This window comes from Gymnoscopelus braueri (genome assembly GCF_963280865.1).
Source record: "Gymnoscopelus braueri genome assembly, chromosome: 7".
Taxonomy (NCBI): domain Eukaryota; kingdom Metazoa; phylum Chordata; class Actinopteri; order Myctophiformes; family Myctophidae; genus Gymnoscopelus; species Gymnoscopelus braueri.
The window spans coordinates 37,422,818-37,435,310 of NC_137608.1; the positions used below are offsets into that span (position 1 = coordinate 37,422,818).

At 43.0% G+C, this 12,493-nt stretch overlaps 1 protein-coding gene across 2 annotated transcripts in view; it reads left to right on the forward strand.

Moving 5' to 3' along the window:
• Nucleotides 1-5,224: 5,224 nt before the first annotated feature.
• pdlim2 (PDZ and LIM domain 2 (mystique)) overlaps nt 5,225-12,493 on the forward strand; it is a 33,512-nt gene continuing 26,243 nt past the window's right edge. For both annotated transcript variants that reach the window (XM_080432262.1, XM_080432263.1), the window contains exons 1-3: nt 5,225-5,338; nt 7,873-8,024; nt 11,882-11,951. In XM_080432262.1, coding sequence (XP_080288388.1) covers nt 5,243-5,338; nt 7,873-8,024; nt 11,882-11,951 — 318 coding nt within the window. In that variant the 5' untranslated portion in view covers nt 5,225-5,242. The remainder of the gene's footprint in view (nt 5,339-7,872; nt 8,025-11,881; nt 11,952-12,493) is intronic.

The window sequence follows — 12,493 nt, forward strand, 5'->3', positions numbered from 1 at the left end:
TACCTCCCTTTATTTATAGAGTGTAAGCGAAAGGTTTGATTATGATCCGATTTAGAGGCCCTGAAGCCCAGCTCTCTGCATGTTGGAGCAGTGAAAACTTGGAAGTCAGTATTTGCAGACGGCTGTTCATCTTTCTCGTGCCTCTACTGTCTCTTTGGCATGCGAAGCCCATATCTCAAATTCATGACAAGTGCCTTCAGGCCTTTAGAAGTGGTCCATGCAAGTGTGACATGCTCTTTCCTTAGACAGCAGTACAGTAATATGTTGTCCTACTTGGAACCTGAAATGTAGTCTTTCCCAAGTGCCGCTCTGCCTCATTGATTTTCATTACCTTTTATCAAACCCATCATTCACCTTTGACACTCTCGTGATACAGCCGCCTAATTCAATGCTTTTATAGTAGTGTGATTGAGACTATGGAAAATAGTCCCCTTGGAGCCAGTTTACGCCATGCTGGATCCAGTTTACTCCATGCTGTCACTGTGTTCTAAGTATGTGGGAAACAAGTCCAAGGTATAATTAGTCAGAAGTGAGAGTATTTCACTGGACCTACCAGATTCCAGGTCTTAATTGCCCCCCCGCCCCCTCCTTCCCCCCCTGTGTACCGAATGAGTGCTGACATGTGAGCCAGAGGAATGACTTCATGACTACAATTCCTCCCTATTGTGTGGGAGTGTTAAATTGTGCTGCCAAATCGGCATGGCAACAAAAGCATGGGGATGTCACTGGAATGGAAAGCACCTTTAGGTTATTGTTTATGCGTGTTGGCACTTATATTCAGTATGTTTCTCCAACACAAGTTTCCCATCAGGGTTCAGTTTATTGTTTTTTTTTCCAAAGCCCATAAACAGGTATTTAGCTGCTATCTGTAAAGCTTAGCAATACCAGAAGCTGAGACCTTCCGTGCTAAATCCTGCAAATCCTAAGTGTTAATGTAACTCTCTTAAGAGTGTACATTTACACTCTCTGAGTTAAATTGACACCCAGGACTTTACGTGTGAAGCCTCACTGTCACCCCTGTACCTTCACACTATCTGCCACTAGCAGCTTTATGATGTGTGGAGTTGTAAAAAAGCATCATGCCAATGATGCCTGGTCGGATACGTTTTACCAAGGCACATTGGACTAATTGAGATCCCCTTGAGGCTTGGGAACCTTTGGGTGTCTGTTCCCCCTGTCATTATCCCAGATCCAATAACGGCATTCATTTCTCAAGGCCACAGCAATTAACTAGGCCCTAATGATGGAAAGCCCAGTAACCTTGCTAATTGGCCCAGTCTGCTAATGACTAACTGGGTCTCTCCCCTGCCTGTCCCAAACACTTGTGGAATGTACAACCATGACTCCCAATGGGCCGGCGTTGAGTGGGAGGGAGGGGAGTATGTAGTAACTGATGTCCTAGATCCTTACTGCAGCCGTGTTTATACATCAGCGTCAAAGTGTTGTTTATATTTTCAAAAATATGTTACTTTTGTTGAGCACAACACTTTGTTGCCTGATGCTTGTCGAGGAATTCTGCTCAGGTCTGTGATCCCAGCATCCGCTTCTCAACCCACACTCAACACCATCACATATTGTCTGGGACTTGACAGTATTTGAAAACTGAAAATGCAACATAATTCAGTTTTCCAAGGACACTGTTTGTGTGGCATATTTCATCATGAGTCATGACCATGATTCAACTGTCTAGCCACAGAGAGCATTTTTCATAACTTGTCTACCAATTCTGTAGATAAGCTTCCATTGAGTAGGAGAGTGAGCTTTGCATTGTCATCAATTTCTGCAGTATGAAATTGTAATCCAGTGATTACAAGGACAACTAACGCTTACAATCTGGCTCACTACCACATGCTCCTCTGTTCTCTCACAGTAAGCTTGATCAAGATTCCAAAAGATGACCAGTTGTCAAAATATTACCTTTTTGATGACATGCCTGATGCTTCTGAACCATTACTTTGCCTGTCAATCAACTCCAGCATACTGTAGCAGCAATCACATGTCCCCATAGCAAAGCAAGACCAAGGGTTAGTTTCTAAACTGATGTTAAGCAATAGGGGTTGCAATACTGACACAAAGTTGATAGGCTGTTTGTATTGGTCGCAGAGGCAGGCACCCTGTTAGCCACAATAATTGATGGTATTATCTGCTGCCTTTTTACTTTGTCTTATTACAACAATACTGCATACTGTAAGCACACTTATTAGTGGTTCAATTGCTGAATGTGTGTATGCACAGATGTTTGAGAACAAGTGCTCTGGCCTGTCAGTTCGTCTACTTGTTATGAAATCCCAATCAATGCTCGACAATCACAAGCATCTACCAGGGCTAGTCTGTAAAGAGAAACTTTACTCATATTTAGGACTAGGCTAACACCTGCATAAACTGGATAAAATGGTATTCTGAATCATAGGTTATAGCCAAAACAAAGGCAATGCCAGCATAAAGTCATGCCTCTGTGGTTTTCCGGTGTCGGACACATTTCTATCATGGTTTCGCTTTACAATTTTCCTAGCAGATACACTGTGACTGTGACTTATTAACTGAGCCTTTTATTTTTGTAAATGTAGAGGAAAATGTGATTTCCCATTTTCTCCTAAATGTTTAATTTGGATTAGCTACAGCAGGCAGTGACATATATCTGTTATTACCCCTTTAAACAATTTGGTGACCACTGCCCAGCCCAGAGGGTTTAAGCTAATAACATGAATTCTGGGTGTGTATCATTTAGCTGTTTCTGTGTGCCAGCATGAAGCTAATAGTATGAATTATACATGCTGGACGGTACTTAATTAATGGGATGGCATCCTGAATTCCTTATTCCATCAGAGGACTGCTTTGCCGGATTGCTGGTAGTTGTGAATGACCTGTTTATGCTTGACATTATAATCATTTTAAAACCCTAGATGATGCCAAATTGTCTAAATTGTCTGACTGTCAAAATAGTTTACACACTGATTTCTGAAGGATTAAGCTCCCATGCCGAACAAATTGAATCAGTGGGGCTCCTCAACGAAGTATTGAAAAAAATAAGTTTACAGCACCATATTATGAGACCATGTCCAAATCAACAAGGACCTGGATAGGCAATAATCATTTCTAAATTGATGACAATCATCAGAGATAGCCATGTGATCATAGTATTTATGTCTGTCTTTTCTGCCGACTCCAACTTAGGTTAGCATATTCATACAGTTGGTGCACACAGAATTAGAATGTACACATCCCTGTGTTTGTGCATCCACACAGATGGACTAAAGCAGACCGCTGAAGCCTATAATCATGCACCAGGCTACGTAGGCTACTGGAGAAAATCTGAATGCCACAGTGGCCTAGTACGCAGCGTCACCATCGTTGCCAATTATCAATTTGCCATGCATAATCTTTTTTTTGTGCTAATTCTATGTTTATTGGCCAAGAGAGCTCTGTGTTTATTGGGAGTATTTCACTCAACAGGAGCCTGTCCAGATTTGTTTGGATTTGGGGTAAAAATCAACCATATTTGAGATGATTGTGAGGTCTGCCATATCCGGAGGCACAGGAATGACTCTCAAACCATCTCTCACCACATGGTAGTCAATGTCGACTGTCTGTCGCAACCTTTCAAAATACAGTTCAGATGTTTAATATGGTCAACCCAGCAGCTATTGTGTACCAAATCCTCGCTCCAGATACTGTGCAGAACCATCAGAACCTTTCACTTTGGTGGCAGTTGATTCTTTATATTGACTATATCATTACGCTCGGAAGCAGACTGCCTGGGGAGCAATAGCAGTAAATTGTATCGCAAACCATATAATCTAAAATAAGCCCATAATAAGAAACATTATTATAGATTTACTTGGCACATCACTTAAATGTGTGAGTCCTCGTACACTGCGGTAACGGCACGTCTTGGCATGCGCTTTCTCCGTCTCTAGAAGGACATTTCGATTTAATGAAACTCTGGCTTTTGGAGGCACTTTAGCAATGTTAGTCATGTGCCTTTGGTCTCAGATTCCTCCCATTCCTATTTGATGTGGTTACACAAGCTGTGTCAGGAGGACTTAGGCGAGTGGAAGTGAAGCGTTTTAGGAGATAAAAGGCGGCTTATGCAAATAATGGCACTTTTCACCTGTTCACCTGATATTAACATGAGCAGCAGGAACTCATGACTCTGAGATTCCAGACACGCCCGTGCGCACACACACACACACACACACACACACACACACACACACACACACACACACACACACACATACAATGTACTGTATGTCATCGCTGTCGGGTCCACTTTTCAGGAAAGGGAAAACATAACCTGTTCCATTGGATCCAATGTAGTTATTATTTAGTCACAAGCTCTTGTTAATTATTTTGATTAATTAGTTAAATATTTATAAAACCCACAGACAGACTTTCTACACTGGTAGTTGGCGTCCCTCCCTAATTTGGGCATGTCATTATAGGTATAAGACATTTCAAAAATAACTAAAATAGCCATAGGCGGGTTATGAGACAATCGGCGCCTGGGGACAGACATGTAAAAGGCCCAAGCACCTTCCCGGGGTAAACTGACTTTTAGGCAACAACAGCACAATAAATCACCTGCACTTCAACAGGATTTACAGCACACATAAATGGCCTACAATTAATACCAAGTGCATATTAACTAAGACATGCCTTCACCTGCATCTCAACAGGAATTAGCACAGGAAGAACACTCAAAGCCAACAACACAATAACTAGTTTATTGCTCAAATTGCATAGAGTACTCAGCCCCTCTAAAGTCCTATAGATAAACTGAGGGAATACACACTCACCCCAAAAAGACTACTAAAATGAATGTTACACAGTATGACTTTAATAGAATAAATACAATTAAAATGACAATGAAATAGTTTGGATTAAATTCATAGCTCACAATAAAATAAATGTACAAAAAGGTGATAAAAATAATAAAAAATAAATAAAAAATAAAAAATAAATATATATAAATGAATAAATATCGTGTGTGTGTACGGCTAGCAGTTAGGCTGTACTATTTTAGGGGTTAGAAAGGGGAAGGTCTCTCGAAGCAAGTGGACTGAGATTTAGAAGTGTATTTCTTCTTGGGAACTGAATCCATTTTCACTATTCAGCGGCAAACCGAGAAAAGAGGGTTTTGAGCGAGCCCTTACAGCGATGATATACATTTAACTATACTTGCTTTCTTGTATTTAATCTCTTTCTGCCTTTTATTTCCACAGGGTTTTGACCTGATCTCATGATGGAACTGACAATGAACCTGATTGGCCCTTCCCCATGGGGCTTCAGAATATACGGAGGAAGGGACTTCAAGAAGGCCATTACAGTATCAAAGGTAATCCCAAATGGCCTTGTGAGTTGCCGGGCCTGGTCACATCTTATCACACTTTATCACACATATCCTCTGTTTTTGTCAAAACATAGCCGATAATGACATGCCCTGCCAACTCGACTTCCTCAATGTCTGAACTGCCTCTTTGCAGTTCTTGTGTTTGTTTGTGTTTCACAGGCTCCTTCATACCTGTTTCCTTCACTTCCAAAGTGGAATGGAAGTAGACTACATTAGAAGGAAACCAGTGATTACTGTTATGTTCGGGTTGGGGGGGGTGGGGGGTTCCTGATTCCTGAGTGTTGATGAGATACTGTAAATGCATGTGTGTTTACATACGAGAGAGACCAAAAGAATGCGGATGCACATTATAGCTGCCCTGTGTTCGTATATACACACACATGCGTCCGTACTGTAAGAATGCGGATGCACATTATAACTGCCCTGTGTTCGTATACACACACACACATGCGTCCGTACTGTAAGTTCATGTCTTGGCACGTGTGTGTTGTTTTTGTCGCTCTTTTTATTTTTCCAAATCTGTATTAAAGAGGAAGATATAGAACAGAAGAAGGGAAACATTTCCACTGGGAACAGACAGAAGACAGTAAACATCACCAGGAAACCCCTAGCAGACTGGGCCCTGCATGCCTGTGACACCCTTGCTGCACCCACTGCACATCCTGCCCCTTCCACATCACCACCGCCTGGAAAAATCCAGGCCAACTGCCCCGGTAGCTCCTCAAAATGATGTAAAACCATGGCAGGGTACCAGTGCTTCAACTGGAGTGACTTCAAAAACACTTATTGTTTACCCGCCCCCCCCCCCCCCCCCCCCCTGACAATTTATGTTAGCAAAACAGGTCATCTGATGAATAATGGGCATTCCCATGTCATTTTGGTCCTTCTATCCAGTAAACAATGTCAGCATGTTTCCTCGTCTCAAATATCAAACGGTTCTGTGAAGTGACAGGGATTCAAACAGCGAGAGAAACCTCATCACCAAGAGAGGGTTGTAAAACGCAGTTGGAGAAGTGGTTTTGTTTGCCCACCCCCTGCTGTTTCCTCCTTTGGTTAGACAGCCCGGCTTTGGCCATCTGAAGTGGTTGGTGCCTTGGCACAGAAACGGCATGTATGCCCTCTTTCTCATCTGCCTCAAAGATAGCTTGCCCCTGTTTCTGCTAGGACACAGGCCCTGGAAAAAGAATCCCACAGCTCTTAGTTTATGTGAAACCAGGCGAGCCCTGATCAGGAAAGGCATGCACTATTGTCGGTCGCCAAAGTAATGCTTAATTACCTCTGGAGTGGGCCCACAGACGTGGCACCTCTATCCCCCTTCTTTACAAAATGGACAAACTCCCAGTTGACTGGCCTTCTCTCTCCCACATGCAGCCATTTTCCCCGTAGAGAAGTTAGGAGACCCTTTCATTCCCATTGATTGACTCTTTGTATGTTTTGTTCTGCTTTCTTTGTCGTATTTCCTCTCCGTTTTTAATTGTGGGGGAAGCCCCGCTGATGGCAAATGTCACGCTCTTCTCTGAAAGAGCAAGGAGCTGCAAAGTCAACAGCCTCATAATTAGTTCTTTGTGTTTGTGTGGTTGTGTGTGTACTCTTTACGGTGTGGCTGTTGGCCGAGCCATTTAAAGCAGGGTTTGTCTGTACAGCATGTATGTATGTCTGTCCACTCCAAAGTAGACCAATCAAAGCTCATGCCGCTACATGCATGAGCATGACATCTTTGAAACAGAAGCACCTCCAAATACTTTAGTTACACAACATAGTTCTTGTGAAACACTGCGTGTTCATAAACTCCACAAATCGTAACTTTTGATCGTGACATTCCTCAGTTACAGTAAAGCCTGATTTATACTCATAGTTGTGCGTGAGTAGCAGATCTGCAAGCTCACGTGTCGCACTGTGTTGTGTCGTGAGCTCGTAGCTAGTCCATCTTCAGTGTGGGACATTATGTGCAACCAAATATAAATCAGGCACAAGGATGCAATAGGTTTAAGGCTGTTTTGGTTCCTTTAATGTGGAAATCCGTCAGACGTAGACAGCGTTCTGTTGGCTTTGACATGTGGTGAAGCTAGGGTCAAAGGTCAGACCCTGGCAGTCAAACCAACAGCTCCTCTCTCACTAATGGCTTCTCCCCGAGGGTGCCATGAATCCCTCCAGTGTTAACCCAGTACTTACCTGGTTCCATGTGTGTGAAGAGCTGTGGCGTATGCAGATTTTGGCATTACACAATGCAACGATATACCTCATAGAATAAATTGGGATCTGGATTTGAGAGTATTGGTATTGGTAACGGTGTGAAGGAATGTTTTGCTGGCCAACGGTAACTCCTAATGCATCACAGCATTTCTTAGTGCTGCACATCAGCCATTAACACGTAACCCGCATAGTCATAAGATACGCAGCTGCTTGCGCTTGCCAGATGGATTGCATGCATGTGTAGGTAGACTCGGTCCTAGGGTTCAGAGGGCAACTAAACCATACATAGCCCATATACCATTTCTTTTGTTGTTGTTTTTGAACAGGTCAACGAGGGCAGCAAAGCGGAGCAGGCAGCCCTGCAACCCGGGGATGTCATCCTGGAGATCAATGGAGAGAACACGGCCGAAATGCTGAACGTTGAAGCCCAAAATAAGATCAAGAACTCCAAAACCCAACTGCAGCTGCTGGTAGAGAGGTACGCAGGGCCCGCAGCTGTGGGCATGCAGAGACGTCTGAGCATAGATTGTTTACATATTGATTCATTCTTGCCATGGTGATATGCAGTTTATGCTGGGGCAGCAAGCTTGCATGCATAGGCTGGTTCCTTTTCATACAGTTTATTACACTGTGGTAGTAGACCATATTAACACCATATGAGCCAGAGATTTCCTGGGTTTGTGGCCCGGTCCACGCTCACCCAAGCCTCTGTCTATGTTTCATATGCAGTTTTTATATTTTTTACTTTTTTTTAACTTTTACCACCCAAGCTCCCCACAAACAAACAGGCGATGGTAATCAACGGAAATGCCAATGTGTATCGGATCTACGATGCCAAAATGCTCCGTTCCCAAGCCTTCGTCTAGTTAATAAAGTTTGTGTCGAGGTCTGCCAAGGCGTTGTTTAGATGGCTGGCAGCCGGCTACTAGAAAGGCTTTCCTCCTAAATGAGACTGGTCTCTCCTGGCATTCTGATTAAAGGTCCTCTTTATATTCTCATTTCTTTTCACGTACAGTAACCACCCCCCCCCCCTCTCTATCTCTCTCTCTCTCTCTCTCTCTCTCTGTCTCTCTCTCATTCTCTCTCTTTCTCACACACAGACACTCCGTCACTCTTTCTCTCTCTCTGTCTCTCTGTCTCTCTGTCTCTCTGTCTCTCTCTCTCTCTCTCTCTCTCTCTCTCGCACTTCCTCCTTGGATACCCTCCGTCCATGTGAGTGGATTTTTCCCCGCTGACCTCATGTCTCCTTCATTGCCAGAAACAACACTGTGACTCCCTGCCTGCCCAGTGAGACAATGGCACTGTGTAGCACAGCAGTGCCACATCCCTGGGCCCACTCTTTATATTAGAAGGTCTTCAGTGTCAATGCGTCCATTGGCAGGAATCTAAATAGGACTCAAGACCTTCCACGCCAATTAACCTTGCAAACATTTTTGCACTATTAGCCCCTAATATTCATTTAGTCGAACTTGTTGGCAGTTTGTCCCCATCAAAAGAGCAGTGATGTGGGTATTGGCACCAGAGCTGCCATTGCCCATCAGAAATTCAGAATAGGCTGGCATTAGCCTGTCCTCAAAATAGGATAGTGTTGGTTTAAGGCGTGTCTGCTGCTAAATACAGAGGCACCGCTCTCTGTGTTGACACATCCAATAACCCATTCATCCCAGACGCTGCCAACTGCAGGCTTCTTTGGCACACAAAGGAACTCCACTATCAGTGTCTTGTCATTGATGCTTTTTAGTCAGGCTTGGTTCTCAGCTACGTCTTTGGGCTCCATTGTCCATTGACCCCTTGTGGATGATGTCATGTTGACCAGACCGGGGGGTTCTGAGATAATGAGATGGCTCTTTGCAGCTGCAAACATCTGAAGACCTCTTGGATATATATAGTGTGTAGTCGCACACTGGAGATGCCTCTTTTCTGTTGAGTTAACGTCTTGTGCAGTGTTGCCCTGACTGTACTCTAATTGGGCTACATCTATCGATTATTCTCTTAGTGATTATTCTATCTAGTGAATATTTTCCAATTAGTTGAATAATCTTTTTTTTAATGTATTATTATTGATATCAATGAATCAATGCAAAACAAATGGATTAGTCTGATTAACTGTTGCAGCCCTATCAGACTTCACGGTCCATTTTTGCTACTCGATTTAAAGACTAATTTGAATTTTTGTAGCCCTATACTAAGAGTGTTTTTTATTAAGCTAAGAAGATGCATACTAAAGGCAGTCATTTTGAATATGTTTGGTTTAGCAGGTTGCCTCTAAGTGACATGATAAAGTAGCTTTGAGCAAAGATTTTATATAGCTCGCAGAGATATTACTCAACCCCTAATTTATATCTCTGTTCTGTGCTCTCCGGAGAAGTTAGGCCAGTATTTTCCCCTTTCTATGGTTAGGTGAAAAGTGACGGGTATTCCCTATTAACCTGTGCTAAATCATCTGCTGTTGTACAGGAGAAATGTAGCCAGACGTCAGAGGTCAGACACAACGGAGAGCGCTGCATTTAACCCAGACTGCCTCTCATTGTCTGAAGACCATAAAGTTCTCCTGTGTGGGCCTGCTGTCCAGTGTTAGCAACTGGAACCATTCCAGACCACAAATAGAATTCAACAGTTATGCTGCGATGAGCATTTTCCGATAAATTTTGGCCTATTCCTAATTCCTTGCAGCCAGCAACCTTTTCTGCTTGGCCTTTTTCATATGCCACCTAAGTAGTGTCTTATAACTGCCTGTTACTACTACTACTGTAAATGTACATGCTCAGAATTAAGTGAACACTCATGGGTTTGCAGTGACACTGGTTCTCAACCTGGGAACCAGGGACCCCCGGGGGTCCTTGACGTAGTTCCAGGGGGCCCCCAACTAAATGATTGATAGTTAAGAACCAACCAAATGGACCCTTACAGGTCTATAATTCGGAGAGTTTGCAAAATAGTTAATTTAACTCTTGGCTTTAAGTTCAAAAGGCTGAGAATCACTGGTGTACAGCAAGGGTTCCCAATCTTTCAGGCTGCGACCCCCCCAAAATAATCATATTTGCACTGGGGACCCCCCATCCTGACAAGCACTTAGGCATTACATTTAGTATAACTCGGTTCCACAAATAAACATTGAAAATAGCCGATCTACAAGCTCGCAAAGCCTCGCACTGCGAGGCGTTGTGAGCTTGTAGTACGGCTATTTTCAAAATGTTTGCCTATTTCTTACGTAATATTTTACAATTCCGTATTAAAGGAGAATTTTGGACAATGTTTTTATTACCTTTTATATGATATTACTATATCCTAGGACGATTGGTACAGTCGAATAAAATCATAACTCCATCCCTAGTCCACCGCAGCAAAAAAACTGAGATTGTGTATTTTTATCGCGATTTTATATACATTTTTGTTCATATCTGACTTTCCTAATGACAGAAAACTATCCATGGTGTTTGTGTGAGATATGCCCCTCCGGAAGATTTTAAGCTAATCATCTGGGGACCCCCAAAATAATTTGGGTCCCGACCCCTAGTTTGGGAACCACTGCAGTGTACTGTATGAGGACCCAGAGCCACTAGAGGTGTGTTTCTGGGCGATTTACCGCAGGCATCCAGGTCCTTCCTGTGTGCCTCCATTACCCCCAGACTCAACCAAGAGCCAGGCACAATCTGGCCCTGCAGCCAGGGGGGCACTGGATTTGTTTATGTTGGCCTCCTACACTGCCCACATTTTCCCCCTCCAAAGTCAGTGATGGAGTTGCTTACAGAATATGCTTTTTTATTTAAGAAAGCACAGTGAAAAAAAGAAAAAGGAAAAAGGCCCTGGGTGGAAACATGGAAGAGCCGTTGGTGGGAATAGTTCTTGGAGAAGGGCTATTCATTTTAGGATTTTGCTGTACCTGTTGTGTGCAATAGTTTGTAAGAATACAAACAACATACTGGTGGTTATGCTCCCCAGCACATTAGCTGAGGGGGAAACTAAGATATTTTTTTTATCTCCTGCTTGCACTTGAGAAATGATTCTTACTTAGCATTCATCGCATTCAACACTCAGCTCTACGATACTCACACAAGATATAGTCTGATTTATTTCCATATCAGTGTTGCTCCTCAAAATCAGTACATTAGTCATGACAAGTTAATGAATATTGTTATAATAAACTTGCATGCAGTATGTGATAATATCTGCTTCCTGAGTTGACTTTGGCTCTAATGTCTTTGACATTGTGCAGACTTGAAAGATTCTGGCTTTACCCCACACATGGGAATGAAGCTGAGATGTTAAAGTGTTGCTGTGTACATTATCAGTGTTGGCATTCAATTGAGCCCTGTCGTATTTCGATCCCTTCAGACCTGAGCCTCCCAGTCCTGGACAAACCAATGGAATCAGCACACCAGAGCAGCTCACCGGACGCTTCCAGGTCAGTGCGGATTCTGAATGATGTGCACATCTGTGATGATGTACTGTAGGGGCTTCTCTGTGAACACTGCAGGCTTCTTGTGTGTTTAATTTAGTTAGTTTTTATTGGCAACCATTTGGATAATGGAGACATTCTTCCATAGTATGCCCAGAACGGTGTTTCCTACCATCGCTGTTGTTAAACGACTACATCTTTGTGTCCCTGTCCTAATGGGGGTTTGTAATTGGTTTATGCCTTGGAGGCAAACAGATTCAGGGTCTGCTTCTCCTTTCTCTCATTATTTCCTTATATTATGAGACCTGTCTGCTTATGAAGGATTAACAAGATCCAAGAGAATGTTATATATCAGCGCTGGTTCCTGTGTTTTATTGGGATGTACTGTAGGACCAAAGTGGAGTCCCATTGGTAGCACATCACAAATACAAGCCTTAAAGCGAATGTGTGTGACTCAGACTGTCATCAAGCTATACGGTGGTATTGAATAACGATTCTGTGGGCCTGGTTTCTCTTACTCCATTATTATATCACTTAGACAACATGAC